General features: G+C 58.5%; 1 protein-coding gene across 11 annotated transcripts in view; it reads left to right on the top strand.

Moving 5' to 3' along the window:
• The window catches only part of CEP72 (centrosomal protein 72), a 28,126-nt gene extending 8,877 nt beyond the window's left edge, over positions 1-19,249 (top strand). For 5 of the 11 annotated variants that reach the window (XM_089313332.1, XM_089313334.1, XM_017339221.4 and 2 more), the window contains exons 2-12: positions 60-187; positions 2,230-2,422; positions 4,946-5,054; positions 5,506-5,684; positions 7,769-7,963; positions 9,069-9,346; positions 10,219-10,357; positions 11,332-11,528; positions 14,747-14,873; positions 17,568-17,679; positions 18,894-19,249. In XM_089313332.1, the coding sequence (XP_089169458.1) occupies positions 128-187; positions 2,230-2,422; positions 4,946-5,054; positions 5,506-5,684; positions 7,769-7,963; positions 9,069-9,346; positions 10,219-10,357; positions 11,332-11,528; positions 14,747-14,873; positions 17,568-17,679; positions 18,894-19,053 (1,749 nt within the window). In that variant the 5' untranslated portion in view covers positions 60-127 and the 3' untranslated portion in view covers positions 19,054-19,249. Of the gene's footprint in view, positions 1-59; positions 188-2,229; positions 2,423-4,945; positions 5,055-5,505; positions 5,687-7,768; positions 7,964-9,068; positions 9,347-10,218; positions 10,358-10,987; positions 11,240-11,331; positions 11,529-14,746; positions 14,874-17,567; positions 17,680-18,893 lie in introns of those variants that run through there. The other 6 variants (XR_011382170.2, XR_016220898.1, XR_016220901.1 and 3 more) reach the window with 4 other exon arrangements.
• The last annotated feature ends 2,736 nt before the right edge of the window (positions 19,250-21,985 follow it).

Here is a 21,985-nt window from a genome sequence, read left to right as displayed (position 1 = left end):
TTGAACTTGTATTTGTTTTCAATATAAGAAATACTGAACTGTCTGTTTTCTCTTCTTAGCTGAGCTTCAGTCACTGTCTGTTCCTGGAACTTACCAGGAGAAGATTACTCACTTGGGAAATTCTCTGATGAACTTAACGGGTCTCAGAGCTCTGGACCTCTCACGCAACTCCTTGGTTAGTCTGGAGGTACGTTTGATGAAAGAGAAGATTTACTGCTGTCAGTATCAGCAGAGGCTGCACTTGTGGTAAAACCATCTGTTTCTTAGTGAAGTACTTAAAGTTCCCGTGAACGGCATGCTCAAAGGATGGCCGGTGTTGTGTTCTGTGTCACGTCACGTCCTCACTTGACACGGGTGATCGGCACTCCGAGACTGATGGACGTGGCTGAGACCTCAAAGGAGTGACTAAGAGGCCAGGAGCTGCGGTGTGCATGCCCGTCACTCCCTACCTCGAGGTGTCCGGCCACCTTCTGCACCTCCCTGTGTCTGGCCCCGCTCTTTTTTTTTTTTTTTTTTTTTTTTATGAATCTTATTTTATTTTTTGACAGGCAGAGTTAGACAGTGAGAGAGAGAGTCAGAAAGATCTTCCTTTTTCCGTTGGTTCACCTTCCACGTGGCCACTATGGCCGGCGCGTTGCGGCCGGTGCGCTGTGCTGATCCAAAGCCAGGAGCCAGGTGCTTCCTCCTGGTCTCCCATCGGGTGCAGGGCCCAAGGACCTGCAGGTGCCACTCTTGACAGCAGCCAGGTGGGCACAGCCAGGCGGGCGTGGTGCGTGAGCCAGAAGCGGCAGGGCAGAGGCCCCTGGTGTCGTGGAATGCTGCTTGGAGCTTGATGAAGAGAAAGGACGCTGGCCCCAGACGTGGTGCTTTATGGAGACCACAGGAGCCCTGCTCAGCTCCGATGTGGCTCCCATCCCAAGGGGGTACTTGTCTACACCTCCCCAATCTGAGGTTTTCAATCTGTAAATGTAAAATGGGATTGTGTGCAGATTAAGTGAGATTGTGTAAGTCACTAAGCTTGGCACGAAAGAGAACTCGGTAGCTGTTGACTGCCGTACCATAACGTTTCAAACTTCGTACACAGTTGTCCCACTGAGTAAAACCTTGTTCTATGCGTTCTAACAAGTGTGTGTGTTTACTTCAGTTGGTCAGTTCTTATTTGTAAGAAAACATCCGGAAGCTGGCGCTGTGGCAAGCCAGGTGAAGTCACCACCTGCAGTGCCGGCATCCCATATGGGCACTGGTTTGAGTCCCGGCTGCTCTGCTTCCCGTCCAGCTCCCTGCTAATGGCCGGGAAAGCAGTGGAAGATGGCCCAAGTGCTGGAGGCCCTGCACCCACTTGGGAGACCCGGATGAGGCGCCTGGCTCAGCCCTGGCTATTACAGCTATTTGGAGAATGAAAAAAAACAGTGGAAGATCTGTCTCCCCACCCCCACCCACGTAATTCCGTTTTTTTCTTAAAGATTTATTTATTATTTATTTGAAAGGCAGAGTTACAGAGGCAGAGAGAGAGAGACAGAGACACAGAGACGGTGAGGTCTCCCGTCCGCTGGTTTGCTCCCCAAAAGGCTGCAGCAGCCTGAGCTAGGTCGATCCGAAGCCAGGAGCCTGGAGCTGCTTCTGGGCCTCCTGTGTGGCTGCAGGGCCCAAGCACTTGTGCCGTCTTCTGCTGCTTCCCCAGGCCACAGCAGAGAGCTGGATCGGAAGTGGAGCAGCTGGAACTCGAACCAGTGCCTGTTTGGGATGCCAGCACTGCAGGCGGCGGCTTTATCCACAGTGCCTCAGCGCTGGTCCCAAAATGTTCCGTTTTCAACACAGAGTAGAAAATCATGCCAGCTGGCTTGCAGATGCAGCAAAACTCCCCAGGCAATCAGGATGTTAGGGAGTAGCCAACACCAGAGAGGAAATCCAGGTACAGTGAAGGGAGGCGGAAGGTGACTTTGTAACTCGTTGTCCAGGAGACTGTGCAGCCCACAGAACTCAGCCAGTGAGGAAGGGGGAGGGACCCGCGAGCTGGGCTCTGACGCTTGCTGCGCCTGCTCCGGGTGGGCCGCTCGTCAGACACCTGGCCTCGCAAGACCTGTGGAGAAGCCTCACGTTGACTGCTCTGCCTGGGTCCACGTCTCTCTCCTGAGCGGGTCGGCGAGGGTGTTTCCCACGTTGTTGGCGGCTTAGTTTGCTCTGTTACTCTTTCAAGTGTGCGCTGATTTGCCTGTTTCCTGTGAACAGGGCATTCAGTACCTGACTGCACTGGAAAGCCTCAATCTCTACTACAACTCCATTTCCTCGCTGGCAGAAGTGTTTCGGCTCCACTCCCTGACTGAGCTGCGGGACGTGGACTTCCGGCTGAACCCCGTGGTGAAGAGCGAGTCTGATTACCGCCTGTTTGTGGTGCACATGCTCCCCAGGCTGCAGCAGCTGGGTAGGTGGGGATGCCGGCTGCCCTGTGTCTTCACAGGGGCTGTGGCAGGAAAGCTGCCTGGGAGGGCAGGGCCTGGCCGTGTGTCTCCCTGCGTGAAGTGGGTGGCGTGCAGGTGGAGACTCGTGTCTGTCCCAGGACAGCACCTGGCACGGCCAAGAGCCTGTTGTGTTCCACGGGATTTCTCTCGGTACTGGAATCAGAGATGGTGTGCACTTGTTCACAGCCGGGCCCCTTCTGCACCCAGAAAGAAAAGGATCAGTGAGGGGCCAGCGCCATGGCTCACTCAGCTAATCCTCTGCCTGTGGCGCCGGCATCCCATATGGGTGCCGGTTCTAGTCCTATTGCTCCTCTTCCAGGCCAGCTCTCTGCTGTGGCCCGGGAGGGCAGTGGAGGATGGCCCAAGTGCTTGGGCCTTGCACCCCCATGGGAGACCAGGAAAAGTACCTGGCTCCTGGCTTCAGATCGGCGCAGTGCCGGCCGTAGCAGCCATTTGGGGGGTGAACCAACGGAAGGAAGACCTTTTTCTCTCCCTCTCTCTCACTGTCTAACTCTGTCAGATTAAAAAAAAAAAAAAAAGAAAAGAAAAGGATCAGTGGGTTTGTCTCCTGCGGCCTAAGTTCTCTGAACAAGCGTGTCCTGCATGTCCTGGGCGTTAGGGTTCTTTTGGGAGATTGACATCTGTGTGTTGATTTCAAATTGACAACAGCAAAAAGAGAGGAATGGGCTGCAGCGTGTGAGCGGCCTGTGGGGAATCTGCACTGGCCCGGCCTAGTGGCCTCGGTCCACGTTCATCTCCACACCTGGCGGGGTTCGAGGAGGAGACGGAAGGGTGTTCAGAAAGTCAGGGAAAAGTACACACTCAAGTAAATGCAGGTGGGAGAGAGAAAGAGAAGGGGAAGGGAGGGGGGGTCTGGGAGATCTCATTATACCATAGGGAGGCCTAAGGGGTGGGGCTTAACTGAATATTCAGAAGGGTGGAGTTGAAGGTGGGGCTTGAGAACTACCCGTTTGCAGCCTTCTTTTTGGAAATCTCAGAAGTGTTCCAGTGTCAGGTGCATGATGGGAGTGGCCGTGCCAGCCATGGTGATTTTATTATGATGAGTATCGTGTTTATTATAATGACCTAAAGGTCGTGTTGGGTTCCCTGCCTGCAGGCCACACTGGATCTTTCCAGCTGGCACTCACTTGGGGTGCACAGAGAGGGAGGTTCAGGTGGTGCAGAGAGGGCGTTGGTCAGGCCGTCACAGAAAAGAGGTTTTAAATGGTGCGGGCTGGGCTGTGCTGCCGCGGGCAGTGCCCTTAAGGCCGAGCTCTCTGCCAGCTGCACACTTGCACACCGCAGCGTGCATGGACTGAGCACCTGGCTGCTCCCAGGAGGCCAGCACAGGGCCCAGGTCCTGTGGCGCCTGTCCACATGACTCTTCCACCCCAGGGGGTGGGCACGTCTGTGGGTCCTGCCTGTGAGAGGCGGGTCAGGGAGTGTCCATGTGCCGCTCTGAGGGCTTCAGGCTGGGCCTGCAGCCAGGCTACTTGGGGCTGCTGCGTGTGGAGTGCAAAGCTGCGGTGTCGGCACAGGCAGCCTCGTGTGTGTGTCTGTGTGTGTGTGTCTGTGTGTGTGTGTGTGAGAGACTGTATTCTGTGCTCTACGTGATATTTCCTTATGTCCTGGGTATGTTCTGGGAGTGCTGGAAGGAGGCCATCGCGGGGAGTCGGTGAAGAGTCCCCGGGGAGGCACCGTGGTGGGCCTTGGGCGGCGTCACGACAGAGCCCGTGTTGCATCGCTCCTGCAGCTTTTCTGCAGGCTTCTGGAAGTGATTTCAGGAACTCCCAGGGCAGCCCTGAGCCTGCAGGTGCTCAGCTGCCCAGGGCGGCAGGCAGTGTGCCTGAGGAAAGTCTGGGGGCAGGAGCCCCTCTCCCCTCCTGTTTCCAGTCTCTGCTTTGGGGGCAGGCCCTCGGCACACGTGTCTCCTGCGTGCTGCCCTAAGGACAGCGAGTGGACTGCCCATCTACTCGGCCATGTGTGTGCTGGTGCCTCTTGGGAGCGTGGCCCTGCTTCTGAGGCCAAGGGATAGGCTGTGGGCGTTAACGAGGGCCCCTACAGACGCTGTTTAGTTTGTTGCCATGATTATTCTAAGGTATTTGACAGGAGTAAGTTCTTGCCTTCTACAGTCTGAGTGTCTGACCCAGTAACTTATAAAGGTTTAAACTTGGCTTTTTCAGAAACGTTACAGTCTGCATCACGGGTAGTTTTTGGCATCTTAGTTTTACATCTTTGCTTTCCCTTTGTCTAGAAAGCTTAGGTTCAGCGTCATAGAGTGTTTGTGCATAGGAATACGAGAGCTTCCCAGCCGGGAGAGGCTCAGATGACAGGGGACCTCATGAGATCCTGCGTGTGCCCCTGCTGCACTTGGTGCTCCGTGAGCTGAGAGCTGATTGTCAGGGGGCCTGGGGGATGTGCAGGGAGGGTGAGCCTGTGCTGTGTGCCCCAGGTGGGTGACCAGGCCCTGTGGCCTCTCCCCCCAGATGACCGTCCCGTGAGGGACAGTGAACGGAAGGCTTCGCAGCTACACTTTGCTTCCGAGGACTCAGTCGACTCAAGAGAGAGCTTCCTGGCTGCCGTGCGAGCTGGCAGGTACGAGGTCTACGCCTCAGAGCCGTCCTTAAGCCTGGCCATGGGCAGGACGTGGTGCACCCCCGCCCCGGCGGGCAGATGCCCAGGAGAGGATGGAGCTCAGTGTCCTGCTGGTATTTACAAAAGCCATATGCAGAATGAAAGGGCCCAGGTGAGAAGCAGCCCTTCCCCAGGCCTCGTGCTCTGCGTCCTCGGCCGTGTCGGCTTCCAGGTCCCGTTTGAGGGCCCTCTCCTCGCATGCGCCCTGTTCTGGATGTGAGCGCTTTAGGCAGGACCATCTGCGTGGATGGAGGGAGCACTTCGTGTCTCATCTCCCCACCCAGGCAAGCACCCCCTTCCTGTCCTGCCCACCCCATGGCCGTGCTTCCTGAGCACAGTAGCTGGGCTGTGCCCCCGTGTCTCACCCCTCGATGCTGCTCTGCACTGCTGATGCATTGTCGTTTCCTTGCAGACCCCTCCCCTCCCAAGCCAGGTGCACTGACGCCTCTGCCAAGAAGTGCCTGGTCATGGACGCCGATGACGAGGCCGTCCTGAGCCTCATAGCCGAGTGCGAGTGGGACCTGAGCAACCCACCCAGGAGCACCAGCTCCAGCCAGAGGGAGCGCGAGACCGACCTCCGCAGCACCCAAGGTGTACTGCCCTGCCCGGCCCGGCCGTTAGTCCCTGGCTTCAGCACGCACAGCTGCCCTTTCTCAAGGCCTGTTTTGAAAGATGGTGTATTCCTGGAGTCTTCGTGTACTTTGTTCTTTTTCACCAGTAGACCATTTAGTGAGCTCTGGGAAGTACAAAAGCAGGGCTCTTGGTGGGGTGGCTGGTACAAGGGAAAACAGAACCAGGCTTGGGGGATGGCAGCCTTTGAGTTGGCTGGGGCGGGGGGAGAGTGTCCCCTGGGTCTTTGGAGGGCAGTGAGGGTCTGTCTCAGTACAGAGCATGGGAGTAGGAGGGTATACCCCAGGATTTGAGGGATGAATGCCAGGAGCTGGTGTGGACCCTAGCAGCCACAGGATGGATTCCAGGAGGCTAGGGGTAGGTCCCAGGGGTCTAGGGCTGAACCCCAACCAGTGGGAGAGGGTGAACCCCCAGGGCTGGTAGATAGGCCCCAAATGTTGGGGGGTGCACCACTGGTGCAGGAGACATTGGATACCTGGAGCTGGGGGTGGGCGGCAACTGGGGAGCCCAGGGGCCCTGAATGTGTGAGCCTGTGCTGAGGGAGGGGAGCAGGGCCCGGCCTGCTGGTGGAGCAGGGGCAGACTCTGCAGTGGTGCCTGAGGGCGCAGACTGTTCGGACATGGGGATTGAGGGCCACTTCGCCTTGAAGTGGAACTGCAGAAAAAACTGCTGGTTTCCTTGTTCCAGTGAGTCCAAAACTCGCCCTCGGTGGCCATCAGCAGGTACTGGCAGCACCGGCTGGGGCGTGGTGTCAGGGTGTAGTGCCCTCAGCAGTCTCAGAGTAGTCTGAGAGGTCGTGGAAGAGGAGGCTCTGCTGGCCGCTGGGTGGCCGATCCTCACCTCTCCCTTGACCTGCGTCTCCTTGGCTGCTGGGCAGGCCAGGTTGGCCTGGTGCTTCTCCCCTGGGTGTGTCTGAGCTACCTGCCCTCGGGGCTGTGAAGCCTCAGGAGTTCGCCTTCCTACAGTCCCAGGTGATTTTCCTAAAATAGGGGTCCTTGCTGACGCCGATGGTCTCCAGGGCCAGCTGCTGGAGACACTTTGCTGTCCCTGTTGCTCTCCAAGGAGGAGGCTGCCCCCACCCCCACCCCCACTCCTGGCCTGGCCCCTGGTCCGTGCTGGAAGTCCTCATGGTGAAAGCCTTGGGACTTTATGAGGCCAGGGGAGAACCCGAGGCCATCGTTGGTGGCTCCTGGTGGACTTTGGAATGCCCTCGTTTGGACTTGGAGTCGTGAGAGAGAGTTCATGTATCGGAGTCTGTTGTTGAACTTCATTTTTCCTCAGATACCAGGAAAAGGCAAATGTTGGTGGTGGCCCATGTGGGCCACGAGGGACCTGTCATTTAGCTGTGAGGCGGCTCTGAGGTCAGGCTGCCTTAGACCTCTGCACACAAGAGGGACCTGGCGAGAGTCCCCGTTGACGGGGCCCCCGTGTGCCAGTCCACGAGGACGTGCCGAGCAGCTCTGGTGCCATCAGGAGTCCCAGGAGCTCTGCACGGCCCCAGGCGGAGGCATCAGCTGGGGCTCAAGTCCCTGAGTGAGCAGCTGGAGCGAGGAGCTGCCCTCTCGGGCCTGCAACCCAGCTCCTCCCGCGGATCCGTGGTGGCGCTCCCCAAGGCTGCAGCTTGCATCTTGCTGACGGCCAGTGGGGTTTTGTCGCTGGCTGTTTGCATGCTTTCTTTTTGAGACTTAAACTCCAGTCTGCCGTATTTTTAATGGGGTCCTTGTCCTGTTGGTACTGAGCTGGCTTTTGAAAGCAAGGCCCCTTTCTCAGACACACTGAGTTTTCTCCCGCATGTGGCTATACCTGTCTGTCTCTGGCGTGGTGGCTGTCACGTCTCTGCCTGTGCCCCTCCAGCCACCTGGCTGCCACAGCGTGTCGTGCGTCCTGGGGCTGGGGCAGGTCAGTCCTCAGCTCTTCCTTGCTTGGAACGCATTGCATCATTGCAGCTTTGTCACTTCATCAGCTTGAGGGAAAGTGTGTTTAGTGGAGATTAACTGTCAGAAACTTGAAGTCTAACTTGAGATAAAATGTTTGTACTAAAACAGAATCCAGACCCTCGTCCAGCCCACCGTCAGTGCAGCACCAGTGTGGGGACTCGGGGAAGAGAGCCCATGAGAAGAGGAAAGGCAGCTCCAGAGGGGGCTGTCCAGAGAAGCAGCCCCGGGACCACCACTGTGGGGAGCTCCCCGCCCCGTACGCGGCGTCCCAGGCCGTGCGCGCCCACTTCACCCCACATCCAGGTAATCGGCCCCGCTGGTGCCTGCTAGGAGGCGGGTGCTTCCCGCGGTGCTTGTTCCTGCGGTGGCGCCCTCCTGCCCCGGCGCTGCATGTCTGCGCGCTTGTGGCGCTCCACCATGTCTTAGGAAAGAACTGAGCACTCTGAAAGTTGTCATCTATTTATATTTTAAGTTCCTGACCATACACATTTCCTTCTAAATACACAGACCCACTTTTTAAATCAAAGTTGAGGGAAACTGGGCCTGGTATTAGGGCCAGCATTCCATATTGGAGCACTGGTTCAAGTCCTGGCTGCTCCACTTTGAATCGAGCTTCCTGCTAATGAACGTGAGAAGGCAGCAGAAGATGTGCCAAGTACTTGGGCCCCTGTCACCGATGTGGGAGACCCAGCTAGAGCTCCTGGCTTCAGCCTGGCCCAGCCTCGGCTTTTGCAGCCATTTGGGGAGGGAACCTGCAGATGGAAGATCTCTCTTTCCCTCCTTCTCTCCCTCCCTGCCTCCTCCCCCTGCCACACACACTCTTGTCCCCTCTCTCTTTGTGGCTGTGCCTTTCAAATAAATAAATGAATCTTTGTTTAAAAAGTGAGAAGAACGGAGCGAATAGGTATCTTACACGGGTCTGTGGCATGAGTGTCAGAAACCGCCCGTGGCATGAGCAGAGCTGGCGGCTTCTGGGCCTTGTTCAGGCGGAGCACTCGGGCCGCAGAGCAGGAAGGTCGGGTGGAGGCCTGGCTGTGTTCCCTGGCCGCCGCGTCACTGCCATGTTGAGTGCCTTCTGTTTCCATTGTCACTCCCCTCACAAGGCTGCCCTCCACCTCCTGGTGGCACAGCGGTCAGCTCAGTGCTGCTCCACTGTGGAGTCTGTCGTTTAACCTGTCTTCAGAAACGTGTGTGCTGATGCTGCTGAGAGCTTGCGGTAGCACACAGCCCAGCTGAGTTCACGTGCAGTGCAGAGAGGTTGATGCCTCATGCACACGCTGCCCTCTCCCTGTGCGTGCACACGTACACAGTGCACATCTGTGTTGGCATGTGCACACACGTCAGCACGCACGCCTGGCTGCTGCGCTGTGGAGAGCTTGATCTGACAGGGTCTCCTGTCTCGTCGCAGACTCCGTGGACGTCGGGGACTCGGCCTCCTCTTCCCAGAAGTCAAGTACGTCAACACAGAAAGTGTTAAGTGCTTTGCCTGTTCAGGAGAAGTTGAGGAAGCGACGAATGCCCGGGGGCAGGTTCCAGGCGCCTTCCGACCAGGAGTGTCTGAGCTGCCTGGAGGAGGGGCTGAGCAGGCTGAGCAGCTCGGAAGGCAGGAGCGCGAGGGCCTTCTCTCACTCTGCGGTGTCGGAGCTGGAAGGGCAACGCTTACACGGCGCGAGTGACGTCAGAGAGGTGAGTGCCGGCGAGGACGGCCCCCGTCTCGTTTCTGAGGACGTGTTGAGGGGCAGAGGTGGTGTGGGCTCTCTGACAGCGGCTGACACTGTCTCCGTGACTGCGGCCCCATAGCCGACTTCGTGGGTGTTTGTTGCTGGGGTTGCTTCTGTGCCCACACCCTCCTGCAGGCTCGTGTCCGGTGCAGTGGGGCAGCTGGAGCGACCGATGCCCCGTCAGAGGAGGAGCGCCCAGAGCTGTCTTCCAGGAGCCCCGCCTGCCTGGGGCCTGGGAGCGTCTCGTCTCCAGCGGCTCCTCGCCCGGGTCAGCTGCCCCAGCTGCAGCCTTGAGACCGGCACGGCTGAGCAGAAAGCTTGGTCTTAGAAAGAGGGAGGCTCAGGCAAAGCTGGCAGCGATGCCAGCCTGGGGTGCGAGGCAGCTCACGGGGAGTCGAGCCCCTGATAGGGCTGGATGGGACTGAGCCGGCCCTCTGGTCGGCCCTGAGCTGGCCGCGGGGGCGAGAATGAGGGGAGCTGGCATAGTAAGCAAGCCCGGGCTTAGTACTGTTGAGGGGTTGAGGGCTTCCGTGCTGCCCCTGGAGGCCGCAGTCTGGCACCCTGCGATCCCGACTGGCTGGCAGCAGGCCAGCATCCTGAGCCAGTGCCACGCGGGGATTCGCTGTGGCCCGACCTTGGTCCCTGTCTCATCTGAGTCTGGTTGGGGGGGGGGGCGGGTGCTGAGGACGATGTCCACGAGCCTCGCAGAACAGGTGCTGACGAGCCCCCCCTCAGCTCAGGGCTGTGGCCTCACGTGGTAGGGTGTGAACTGTGCTTTGTCACAGACGTTGCTTTTACGTGAGGATTCTGCTTTCCGTGATTCTGTTTCCCTGTCAGCCATCTCCCAAGGTGCACTCGGCAGCCACGCCTGGGAAGAAGGCTGGTCTGGAGGTGGCCCTCCTGGAAGCGGTCCTCGACCTGGTGGACAGGCACTGGAGCGGCTGCAAGTCCCTGCACAGCAACGAGACATTTCTCGGTGAGTGGGCGGAGGCGGCTCAGGCCACCAGGCTGCATCTGTGTGCAGTCATTTATCAGCTAGGTTTGGGGTCCTCAGCAAACGTGCTACTGGAACTTCAGAGAATTGTGCACGTTGTCCTGGCACTGGTCCCTGAGGTGCCTTCGCGAGTGTGAGGGGCCCTTACCCAGCCCCTCCCGACAGTTTCTGCCTCCTCTCAGAGCCGGGCTCTGGGGCACAGCAGGCCTGAAGGGCCGCGGCTTGCTGCCTCCAGCTTCCCCAGGCCTCCCTGAAGGCTTGGCTGTGTGCACAGCTCTGGCTGCAGGGCTCCGGGCCCGGGGCCGAGTCTCCTCCCTGGAGATGGTGTGGGTTGGCTTGCTTCCGTGAGTGATGGTGCCGGAGCAGCCGAGATCTCCTTCCTCCAGGCTCACAGTTGGGTCCCACCTGGCAGCTTTCTTGGTCCTGCAGTTTGGGGAGTGGCTCTCAGTGTCCCCGGGGAGCCAGACCTGCCATGGGTCTCGGACAGACTCGGGTTCTGAGCGGAGTGCCGCAGGAGCTCTTGAGGCCCCTGTGCTCCTCCTGAGGGCACCCTAGGAGCGCGGCCTTCCCTGCCCCCCACAGCTGACCCCATCAATCTACACCACTTACTAGGGCCAGTGTCTCGGAGGAGGTTCCTGGTGGCTTGTGGCCGTGGGATTGGTCTGTGTGCTGACTGCTGTGTGTGGTGGGCTGCGCCTGGGAAAGGAGACTGGAGTGGCTGCTGTGACGCCCACCCAGACCTGTGCACCTGCAGAGCCTGTGACCCGCAGCCCCCCTGGAGGACCGCCTGTCCTCCTGCAGGCAGTGGAGCCGACTGGGCCTGCCCACGTCCCGTTGCCCTCCACACCTGGCAGTGCTTTTGAGGCAAGTGGACTGTGTCACTCAAAATAGGTTGAGTGTGTTTTGTTTGTATTCTTTAAATCTAAGCACTAATAGTATTTCATCTTTACTTCCAGCTCAGGCAAGACACATCTTGTCAGCTGTTCCAGAACTGACCGTAGCTCGGGACAGCTCGACAGGTGTGAAGGAAGACATGAGCCACCTGGCCCTGGAGAACAGGTCTCTGCAGAGCCACCTCGCTGACCAGCAGCAGCAGCACGCCCTGAAGATGAGTGAGGTGATGTCAGACCTGCACAACGCACGCAAGGAGATGGTGAGCTGTGCCCTGCGCTGTGTCCACTGTCGACGGGATGGGAGAGGGAGCTTCCCCACAGAGCAAGCACAGGCACTGGACTTGGCCCTGCCCTAGCTGCCGTGGGCTGAGCGTCCCTGCTGCTCCTCCAGGCCCGAAAGCTCCCCTCCCCTACTAGGAGTCTGACACAGTCTGTGGCTTGTGGGGGTCTACCTGCCTGGGGCTGCCATCTGTTTTCCAAGGAGCAATGGAGAGACAGTGGGATGAAACCCAGCTCCCGGAAGAATCCTTTGTGTCCACTCTCCTGACCCAGGCCTGTGTGTGAGCCTGAGGGACTCTGCAGGGCCCCCACAGGCTGGACTCTCGCAGCTGAGTGCACCCGTCGTGCTGGCCTTGACTGGGTGGGGTTACTGAGCGGGTGGTCCTTGAGAAAGTCGCTGTCAGTGAGTTACGTCGTGGGGTGAGGGGTGACTGGAGGGCTGCCAGCTGGGCCCAAAGGGCAGGGCCCTTCGCCCTGGCTTACTTGTGTGTGGCCGCCCAGCAAGTGACCACACGGGGAGCAGCCTGAAGTGGCTTGGTGAGGGCGCCTCGCTAAGCTCGTGCGGCGAGGAGGGACAGTGGTGAGGGCGCCTCGCTAAGCTCGAAAGGCGAGGAGGGACAGTGGTGAGGGCACCTCGCTAAGCTCGGGTGGCGAGGAGGGACAGTGGTGAGGGCGCCTCGCTAAGCTCATGCGGCGAGGAGGGACAGTGGTGAGGGCACCTCGCTAAGCTCGAAAGGCGAGGAGGGACAGTGGTGAGGGCACCTCGCTAAGCTCGGGTGGCGAGGAGGGACAGTGGTGAGGGCGCCTCGCTAAGCTCGGGTGGCGAGGAGGGACAGTGGTGAGGGCTCGCTAAGCTTGGGTGGTGAGGAGGGACAGTGGTGAGGGCTCGCTAAGCTCATGCGGCGAGGAGGGACAGTGGTGAGGGCTCGCTAAGCTCATGCGGCGAGGAGGGACAGTGGTGAGGGCTCGCTAAGCTCATGCGGCGAGGAGGGACAGTGGTGAGGGCTCGCTAAGCTCGTGCGGCGAGGAGGGACAGTGGTGAGGGCTCGCTAAGCTCGGGTGGCGAGGAGGGACAGTGGTGAGGGCTCGCTAAGCTCATGCGGCGAGGAGGGACAGTGGTGAGGGCTCGCTAAGCTCGTGCGGCGAGGAGGGACAGTGGTGAGGGCTCGCTGAGCTCGGGCGGCGAGGAGGGACAGAGACGTCTGTTGTGCTGCACAAAAGCTGTGACGCCCTTGCAGAGCTCTTCACGGTGGGCTTCCCTGGAGCCTGCTGTCGCCTTCGTGTTTTGTGGCTGAGCTGCTGCAGCTGGCTCGGGGTCGGAGGAGGAGGTTGTCACCGCATCTGAAGGCCTGACCCTCTTCCAGGTCGCTCAAGGGGGCCTGGGTCCTCACAGCATGGGGACAGCATGGGGACCTGAGACAGCCGGGGCTGTGAAGCCGGGACGTTGGACTTTGTGACTGGGAGCTGCCCACAGTACCTCGTGGGTGAGACAGGAGTGGAGGGTGCTGGGACTGTCTGACGAATACTTGGTATCTTTGCTTTGTGAGACTCTGCTCTCAGAGACCCCACAAGCAGCTTCATTTGAAGAGCAAAAAGGAAAAATAGTGAAATTCTGCAGGCACCTCTGATGTTAAACACACTGGTGAATATTCCACCTGTGGCTCCTGCATCTGGAAATGGCCGGACCCCTGGCAGCTCTGGGCCTGGGCTCGCGGAATGTTGCCTGCGGAACATGGCACAGCCTGTTTGAGCAAACTAAGGATGGTACCTGTTGGGGCTTTGGTGCCAGCAAGGTGGGGACCCTTACCTGCTGGGCTCAGGAGCAGTGGGTTCAGCAGAGTCTGGCTGTTGGCTTTGTGTCAGTGCCATTTGGTGTGGCCACGTGGATGCCTGCTCCTTCACCCTGAGTGCACAGTCTGACCAGGCAGTCTCGGGCCCCACTGGGAGCAGCCTGGAGCGTTTGGGAGCTGAACCTCCTCCTGTTTTTCCAGGGTGACCCCAGGTGGTGCCGGCACAGGGGCAGGAGCAGTGGTCAGGGCCATACAGGGCTCTGTCCTGGGGGCAGCTGGGACTCAGAGAGAGCTGCATTCCGGCGAGACATTAGCTCTCCTGAGTTTATCCCACGGACCACGGACCATGGAGAGAGGACGCCAGCCCCGCAGCTGTGTTACTGAATTCTCACTCTAAGTGAGCACTTGTATTTCTCGAGGTCAGAGGTCCCAGGGCCCGGTGAAGGTGGAGGCCTGCTCCCAGCCTCACGTCCTGGCCCAGCCCGTAAGGCGGAGGCACCTGTCTGGGCTCTACCTCCCCGACCAGGTGGAGACTTGCCCCAGGGACTGGGAGCCCAGAGCCCTGATCACGGACCGCCCGGCCCTGGGAGCACGCCAGGCACAACCCATTCACCGAGAGCTACTTGGTCCCAGGACAGGCAGGAAAGGAAGGTGGTGTGGATGGGCTTCGTCAGGGAGGCATTTTGAGCAGGAGGCCTGAATCTGAGATGAATGATCTTGGATGCAGCGACCGGCTCCCGCCAGGAGATGGCGCGTGCACACAGGGGCATGAGGGGGCCGTGGGGGTGGCACTTGCCCCGTGGAGAGAGTACAGCAAAGCTTCTCTGGAAATTGGGGCCATGGCACAGATTCAGGTGCTCCACCCAGGGGACGCAGAGCAGGGCGTGATGTGCGTGCTGGTGCCCGCCCTCCTTTGTGAGGCCCTACTGTGGGCTTTTTTGTACACTTGGAGTGGGTAGCAGGACCTCAAGTGCAGTTCCCGCCTGCGACCGTGGCTGATGGATTCCCACGCGTGCAGACCGAGGAGCCAGAGCCGGCTGGCGTTCCCAAGGGAGGCTGTCAATGCCGAGGGACAGCACAGGTGCTCTAGACGTGTGGTCACCACTGGGGCTCCCTCCAGGAAGCCGGACTCGGCCACCTCCGGGTGTTCCTCCCAGCAGTAGGCTGAGGCTCCTGCGGGGGCCAGTGCACACCCACTCCGGGAGGTGCGCGGTGTGGGGGCACAGTGGATGCGTCTCACTGGGGCCAAACGACCTTGGTGTCCTGATGGCCTTGCCCCACCCCCAAAGGCAGCCAGAGCCTCACTGTGGCGCAGGGTCGTCACCGGTGAGGAAGGTGGGATCGGTGGTGAACCGAGCATTGCACAGAATTTGGTTTTTCTACGTTAAGTGTGTTTTCTGTGTCCTTAGGATGACTTGAGACACCATTTAGACAAGTCTTTGGAGGAGAATAGTAGCTTAAAGTCTCTTTTGTTCAGCATGAAAAGAGAAGTGAAAAATGCAGACGCTTCAGCTACGTTAAATGTGCAGATCTCCGGTGAGTTGTGGTGTGTGCGGTGACATGACCGCGGATTCACACGTCCTGACGCACACAGTAGACAGAGTGGGAGCAGCAGGTCCTGCTTCTGAGGGCGTCCGAGCCCGCGCTCCCAGGGTTGCGAAGTGGCCGTGGCTCGTGTTGGCAGAGCGTGTTCGTCTGGAGCCAGCCGCGGGGGAGGTGTCTGTGGAAAGAGAGCCGAGTTAGCAAGGGCAGCGGGACAGCGGCGGCTGTGCTGCCTGTGGCTGGATTCTGTTCACCTCATCCCCAGATCCAGTCTGTGGTCTGTCCGTCCGTCTCTGGGAAACGTTCCAGATCATCTCATTTCCCTCTCCGCTTCCTTGGGGTCTGTTTGCCACTTTCACAGAATTACGTCTGGTGTTTGGATCCAGTGCCTAGATTTGGTGTAAGGAGGCGTCGGGAGTGGGTGGCACTCAGCCCACCTCCTACCAGGGCTTCTGTTCTCTGGACTGGGACTTACGCCAGGGCCTGGTGGCGGCCATGGTAGCCAAAGCGGCCGTGGGCGACGCGTGCCCCAGGCCTGCTTGCTGGCGTGAGCAGGTGTCTGCAGAGGTCCCCGTCTGTCTGCCGCCTAGGTGGGCCTGTGCAGTCGGGAGCGTTCTCTGTGAAGTTTTCTTTAAACTTTTCCTCTTTTGCCTTCTACTTTTTTGAGACGTTTGTTTTACCCACTTGTTCTAGGGCCTCGCTAGCTTAACCTGGTTTCTAGTGTGAATTTTTTCTGTTGTTGCTGACTCTTACCTGGATTTAGCCCCTTTTCTGGAATTTTCTGTTTCTGGCTTTTTAAAAAGATGTATTTATTTATTTGAAAGGAGAGTTACAGAGAGGCAGAGAGAGAGAGGTCTTCCATCTGCTGGTCCCCTCCCCAGAGAGAGAGAGAGAGAGAGAGAGAGAGGTCTTCTACCTGCTGGTTCACTCCCCAGAGAGAGAGAGAGAGGAGTCTTCCATCTGCTGGTCCCCTCCCCAGAGAGAGAGAGAGAGAGAGGTCTTCCACCTGCTGGTTCACTCCCCAAATGGCCACAACGGCCAGAGCTGGGTTGATCCAAAGCCAGGAGCCTCTTCTGGGTCTCCCACATGGATGCCCAGGCCCAAGCACTTGGACCATCCTGTGCTGTTTTCCCAGGCCATTAGCAGGGAGCTGGATCAGAAGTGGAGCAGCTGGGACTCGAACAGGTGCCCAAATGGGATGCAGGCAGGCAGTGCAGGTGGTGGCTTTACCCACTGTGCCACAGCGCCGGGCCCTGATTCTGGGTGTCTAGGCCATGGTTACAGCTGTCTCTGGCGTGACTTTCAGTGCCTGTAGGGTCGGTTGTGCTGCCGCCCTCTGCTCACGCCTGTGACTGTGGGCTGTGGTCTCAGTGTCTTCCTGTTGCTCTGCCTGCGGAGGAGAGTGTCCTGGGCTTGGCGAGAGCAGGGCCAGCGCAGCTTTCCGACTCCTGGGCCCTGCTCCCTCCCTGCCTCCTCTCTGAGGTGCTTGACCCTGCTCAGCTCTGCAGCGTGGAGAGGAGCCGAGCAGGTCACCTTTGGGGGTCGCAGGGTTACTCCAGCACCCCTGGACTACAGGGCACCCCCAGTCTCACCCTCACAAGAGGGCACAGCCTCCCTTGAGTCAGCTGTGGTTTGCCTCGTTGAGCCCTCAGGTTCCGATGTGCCACAGGCCCGCGGCCCACGTGCAGCCTAGGACTGGCAGGAGTTTGTCCCGCCTCTTGAACTGGGTACCAGAATGCTCATGGGCTTCTGCTTTTGCCATCTCATTATTCTTGGTGATCGATTGTTTTCTAATAGGAATAAGTTGTAGTTTTGTGATGAGGCTTGTTTATTTGTCTTTATTTGAAAGAGTAACAGAGACAGAGAGGGGTCTTCCAAATGTTAGTTCATTCCCCAGACGCCTGCAACAGCTAGGGCTGGGCCAGGCCAGGCTGAAGCCAGGAACCAGGAACTCCATCCTGGTCTCCCACATGGGTAGCGGGGGCCCAAGCATTTGAGCCAACCCTGCCTCCCAGGTGCGTTAGCAGGACGCTGTTTCAGAAGAAGAGATAGGACTTGACTTGAACAAGCATGATATGGGATACAGGCATCAATTCCCACCCTCTTGGTGTTTTATTGATGGGAGATGCTAGGGAACCCCAGAACCAGAATCCCTTTCAGTCATGCCCTTGACCTTGAGTGGAAGTGGGAGTGGACCTAGACCTTGGGGGTGTTGTCCTGCACTTGGCGTCCTCTGTGATGGTGCGCTTGCTGGCAGGGCTCTGTGGCTGGTGTCACTATTACTGCATTGCCTGTGACCTGCTCTGGCCTTTTTGCATCTCCGGTACCCTGTGGTTTTGCAGTTGCGTGTCTACATGTGGGCTGGCTTGTGTCTTGTTTTCTAACCTGGGGAGCCAGTAAGTAAGTGCAGTGGCAGCGCCATGTGCTCTGGCTCTGCGGCCTGTCTTGCCTGCCTCCCAGTCCAGGCCTCTCCTCACTGGCAGGGTCAGCCCCCTGGAGGAGGGAAGCCCTGCCTTTGAGGGCAGGCAGCCCCAGCCCCAGCCCCAGCCCTAGCCCCAAGGAGGGAGCCAGGGTGGGCCCAGCTGGAAGCCGGCGTTGTCTGTGGTGTGGGGCAGGAGTGCCCGTTGTCTCACCTGTGAGCTAGAACTGGGGCAGCCGTGGGGATGACCGGGTCTCCTCCTGCCGCAGGGCTGCAGTCAAGTGTGAAGAGGCTCTCGGACGAGGTGGTGGAGCTGAAGCAGCACCTGGAACACTACGACCAGATCCAGGAGCTCACGCGCATGCTGCAGGAGAGCCACAGGTCAGTGGGCACTGCGGGGGCGGGGCGCCGAGGAGAGGGGCCGCGGGAGGGGTGGGTTGGGACTGTGGCGTGACTGTGAGGTACAGACAAGGAGAGGGACAGAGGACCGGGCACTGTGTCCTGGTCCCCTGTGCCGTGTCTCTGAGGCCTGTGTGCTGCCCTCGCTGTGGTTTGTGGGAGGCCACCTGTACCCTTGGCCATGTGCTGGGAGGGGAGAGGGCCCGAGAGTGGAGTGTCCAGGCAGAGCCTGCACTCCCAGAGCAGCTGGGGGTGGGTCCAGAGAGGTCGGTCCCTGGGAGGTGGTGCCTGGCTAGAGGGGTTGCTCGATGCCCTGTGGGTGCAGCTGTGTGAGCCCTGGCCTCGGGGGGAAGGCAGGCCTGTGGTCCGTGCTCCCGGTGCCTCTTGTCCTCTGCTCTCCCCACCTTCTCACTCCCACTGAGGCTGCCACACCTTCCCTGGGTTTGGGTCTGGTCTCTGACCCTTTGGGATTGAAGCCACAGATCTCGGTGGACCATTGTGGCCTGGCAGGGGAGCTGGGCTGAGAGCAGGTGAGGAAGAACAGGAGGAGGGAGGCTCTGACAGTCACAGGCAGGGACAGGCAAGGCCGGGCCTCTGTGGCAGGGAAGGGCAGGGTGGCTGCGTTCTCGGTCCTCCATGGCTTTGCTGTGCACCAGCTGTGTGCAGACCCTCTGCAGCCCGTGGGCTTGGCCTCCTGCCCCAGTCAGGGGTGGATGTCCTTGTGGTGAGAGCAGAGGTCAGTGTGGCCTTGCTTGGTCTGATGCTCGTGCAGCCCCAGGTGTGTGTGGGTCACGGCTGCTTGGGCACCACAGTGAGTTGGAGACGACAAAGTTGTCAAAATGCCTTGCGGTTTCTGAAGCTCTGAATGACGGTGTGAAAACCGTCAGACAACCTCGTGAGCTCTGTGGGGTGTGAACAAGCCCACACTGCGAGTCTGTCTTCTCGAGAATGGGGACGGCACATGCCTGTGGGGCTGTTCACGGAGGCCTTCATTTCATTGCTGCATTCATTACTGCCATGGTGGTGTGCAGTGCGGAGCCAGGTCTGGGAGGAGAGGTGGGGGGCCACAGGGATGGGTGGGGGGACCTGGGTTTGGTAGAGAGCTTGGCCCGTGGGCTCCGGGCCAGGCAAGGGGCTGCTCAGAGGACGGTGTGTGTTGGGAAGGGTCCAGCCATCGCCTCACTGTCGTTGTCCAGCTCCCTGGTCAGCACCAACGAGCACCTCCTGGAGGAGCTGAGCCAGGCGCGGGCGCAGCACCGGGCGGAGGTGGAGCAGATGCACTGGAGCTACCAGGAGCTCAAGAAGACCATGGCCCTGTTCCCCCAGCGCAGCGCGGGCGGCCGCCAGTCCTGCTGACCCCGCGGCTTGCAGCGCCCTCGCGCCTGCCCTCGGCGCCTTCGCCTGGTGAGCGTTCTCGCTTCTGTTTCATTCTGTTTCATTCTATTTGATTCCTGCGGCGTGTCCAGGGCCTCGAGCTCAGCTCGCTATGCTACCCTAAGATGATGGGGTTGACAGCCCTTTGCTTGTTTTAATAAATAGGTTGTTCTGAAAATTAACTTGTTAATGGCTCTTTGTGAATTATAATGAGCTTCACATGGAATTGTTTTATAAAGTGAGCTGTGTGGTAGTTGAGCAGCCGTAAAGCAGTCCCAAGACCTGATGAAGGCCCTTAGAGAGAGGGCAAGGTCAGCAGTGCCGTCGTGCGGTGTGACCTCGTCCAGCCTCGCCTCTTGCTCACCGTGTACTGCAAATATGGCGTGAAGGACATGGCACTAGGTTTTCAGACTGGAAACTCCATATCAGGTAATACAAGCTTTAATGGGTAAAACGAGAAGTTTTTTAAGCAGTGTTTAATTAGGATGAATGAACCTGAGAAGAGGTGTGTGTGTGTGTGAATCTTTGAGGGTGTGAGATGGAGGATATGACTGTGTGAGGGTGACGGTGTGTGTATGAACCTGAGGGAATGTGTGTGTAAGACTGAGATGTGTGTAAGACTGGGTGTGAGTGTGCGGGGGTGTGCATGTGAGAGACTGTGAGGGTGCTGACAGTGTGTGTATATGTGTGAGGGTGCCTATCAGACTGGGTGGGTGAGGGTATGAGTCTGAAGGGATGTGTGTGAAAGTGAGGGTGAGTGTACATGTGAGAGGGTGAGGGCACGGGTGTGTAAAGTCATGTGGCGCTCCGAGATGGGAGTAGCTCTGTCTTCCTCAGAAGAGGAAGTGGGGGGCGGGGCGTGGTAGTTTGGCCTGGCTGTTAAGACGCTGGGTAGGACGCCCTTGTCCCACATGGGAGGGACTGCGAGCGCGTCCCGGCTCCACTCCCAATTCCAGGTTCCTGCTCCTGCACTTGGAAGGCAGCAGGTGCACTCTGGCCCCTGCCATTCACGCGGGAAACCTGGATAGCGCTCCAGGGCATGTGAGGATTGAACCAGCAGGTGGAAGAGCTGTCTCTCACTGTCTCTGGTTTTGGAAGACATAGCTGGGCTTCTCTGATGGTGGCCATGTCCAGAAGCCGCCGTGGGTGTCACTCGGCTGGAAGATGTGTCGCACAGGGTGAGGGTGGTGGTCTGTGGTCGGCAGGCAGCTGAGCTAAGTACTGAGATTTTAGTGTTGAAGCTCGTGGGAAAGGATCGCCACACAGCCGTTACGTTCATCTTGTCAGGTTGTGTCGAGCATCGTGGAGTAGTTTCAGCACTGTTTGTTTGCTTGATTTTTAAGATTTATTTATTTATTTGAAAGAGTTACATGGAGAGAGGAGAGGCAGAGAGAGAGAGAGGTCTTCCATCCGATGGTTCACTCCCCAGTTGGCCGCAACAGCCGGAGCTGCGCCGATCCAAAGTTAGGAGCCAGGAGCTTCTTCCAGGTCTCTCATGTGGGTGCAGCGGCCCAAGCACTTGGGCCATCTCCACTGCTTTCCCAGGCCACAACAGAGAGCTGGATCGGAAGTGGAACAGCCAGGTCTTGAACCGGTGTCCACATGGGATGCCGGTGCTTCTGGCCAGGGCATTAACTCGCTGTGCCACAGTGCCGGCCCCTCAGCCACCGTTTCTTAAAATCCCTTACCTGACACAGTCTCTGCACCCCCCCCCCCCAGGCCATCCCCAGGGTCACCACCCTTTGTCCTCTGCATGCCCCCGTGGCTTCCTGTGCCACCCTGGTGCAAGGCCTGAGTGACCCTCAGCAGCACAGTGACACGTGTTGTCGTCCTAAAGTTGGCGTCTTCCTGTGTGCACCCCTGAGCCTTTAACTCCCTGGGTGGCCCTGAAGGTCCCCTGTTTTTCTCTGCATTGTTCTTATCTGCAGCAGTTATTTGTAGAATTCTGAGTAGCAGTGTTGTGGGTGTTCCTCTCCATTTTTAATGGTGTCTTTTGATTAAGAAAAATATTTTAAAAAATTTTATTGGGGTGCTGACGCTGTGGGGTAGCAGGTAAAGCCACCGGCTGCTCCACTTCCGATCCAGCTCTCTGCTATGGCCTGGCAAAGCAGTGGAAGATGGTCCAAGTGCTTGGGCCCCTGCACCCACGTGGGAGACCCAAGTGAAGCTCCAGGCTTCGGATCGGCACAGCTTCGGCTGTTGTGGCCAATTGAGGAGTGAACCATTGGATGGAAGACCTCTTTCTCTCTCTCGCTCTCTTTCTTTCTTTCTCTTTTTTTTTCTCTCTCTCTGCCTTTCCTTCTCTGAGAAACTCTTTCAAATAAATAAATCTTAAAAAAAAAAAAAAGATTTATTTGAGAGGCAGAATTACAGACAGAAAGAGGTCTTCCATCGACTGGTTCGCTCCCCAAATGGCTGCAGCAGCTGGAAGTGAGCTGATCCGAAGCCCATAGCCAGGAGCTTCTTCCAGGTCTCCCATGTGGATTCAGGGGCCCAAGGACCTGGGCCATCTTTCAGTGCTTTCCCAGGTGCATTAGCAGGGAGCTGCATTGGAGATGGAGCAGCTGGGATCCAAACTGGTGCCCATTTGGATGCTGGTGCTGCAGGCTTAGGCTTAACCTACTGTCCCCAGCGCTGGCCCCGAGAAAAACCTGTGACTTCAGTGTGGTCCAGTCTGCCTGCCTCCTGGGGTAAAGCATCTTCAGTCCCTATCCGCTGCTGTGGAGCTGCGGGATCTGCTCATCGGTACCTGGGTTCCTGGCTGTGGCTCCTCCAATGAGCTCACTCCTGGCCAGCAGCCACGGGGTAGCCCCGGGGGGGGGGGGGACCTCTAGGGAGGGGCGGGGCTGAAGGTCCTGTGAGGGGAGAGCCAGGAAGCTCCTGCCTCCCACGCCTCGTAGCATCCCTGGTAACA

This window comes from Oryctolagus cuniculus, chromosome 14 (assembly GCF_051225735.1).
Source record: "Oryctolagus cuniculus isolate XC-2025 breed Fujian yellow rabbit chromosome 14, ASM5122573v1, whole genome shotgun sequence".
Lineage (NCBI taxonomy): Eukaryota > Metazoa > Chordata > Mammalia > Lagomorpha > Leporidae > Oryctolagus > Oryctolagus cuniculus.
Note: the sequence above shows the minus strand (reverse complement) of the source record. Positions and strands in the feature narration are given on the sequence as shown.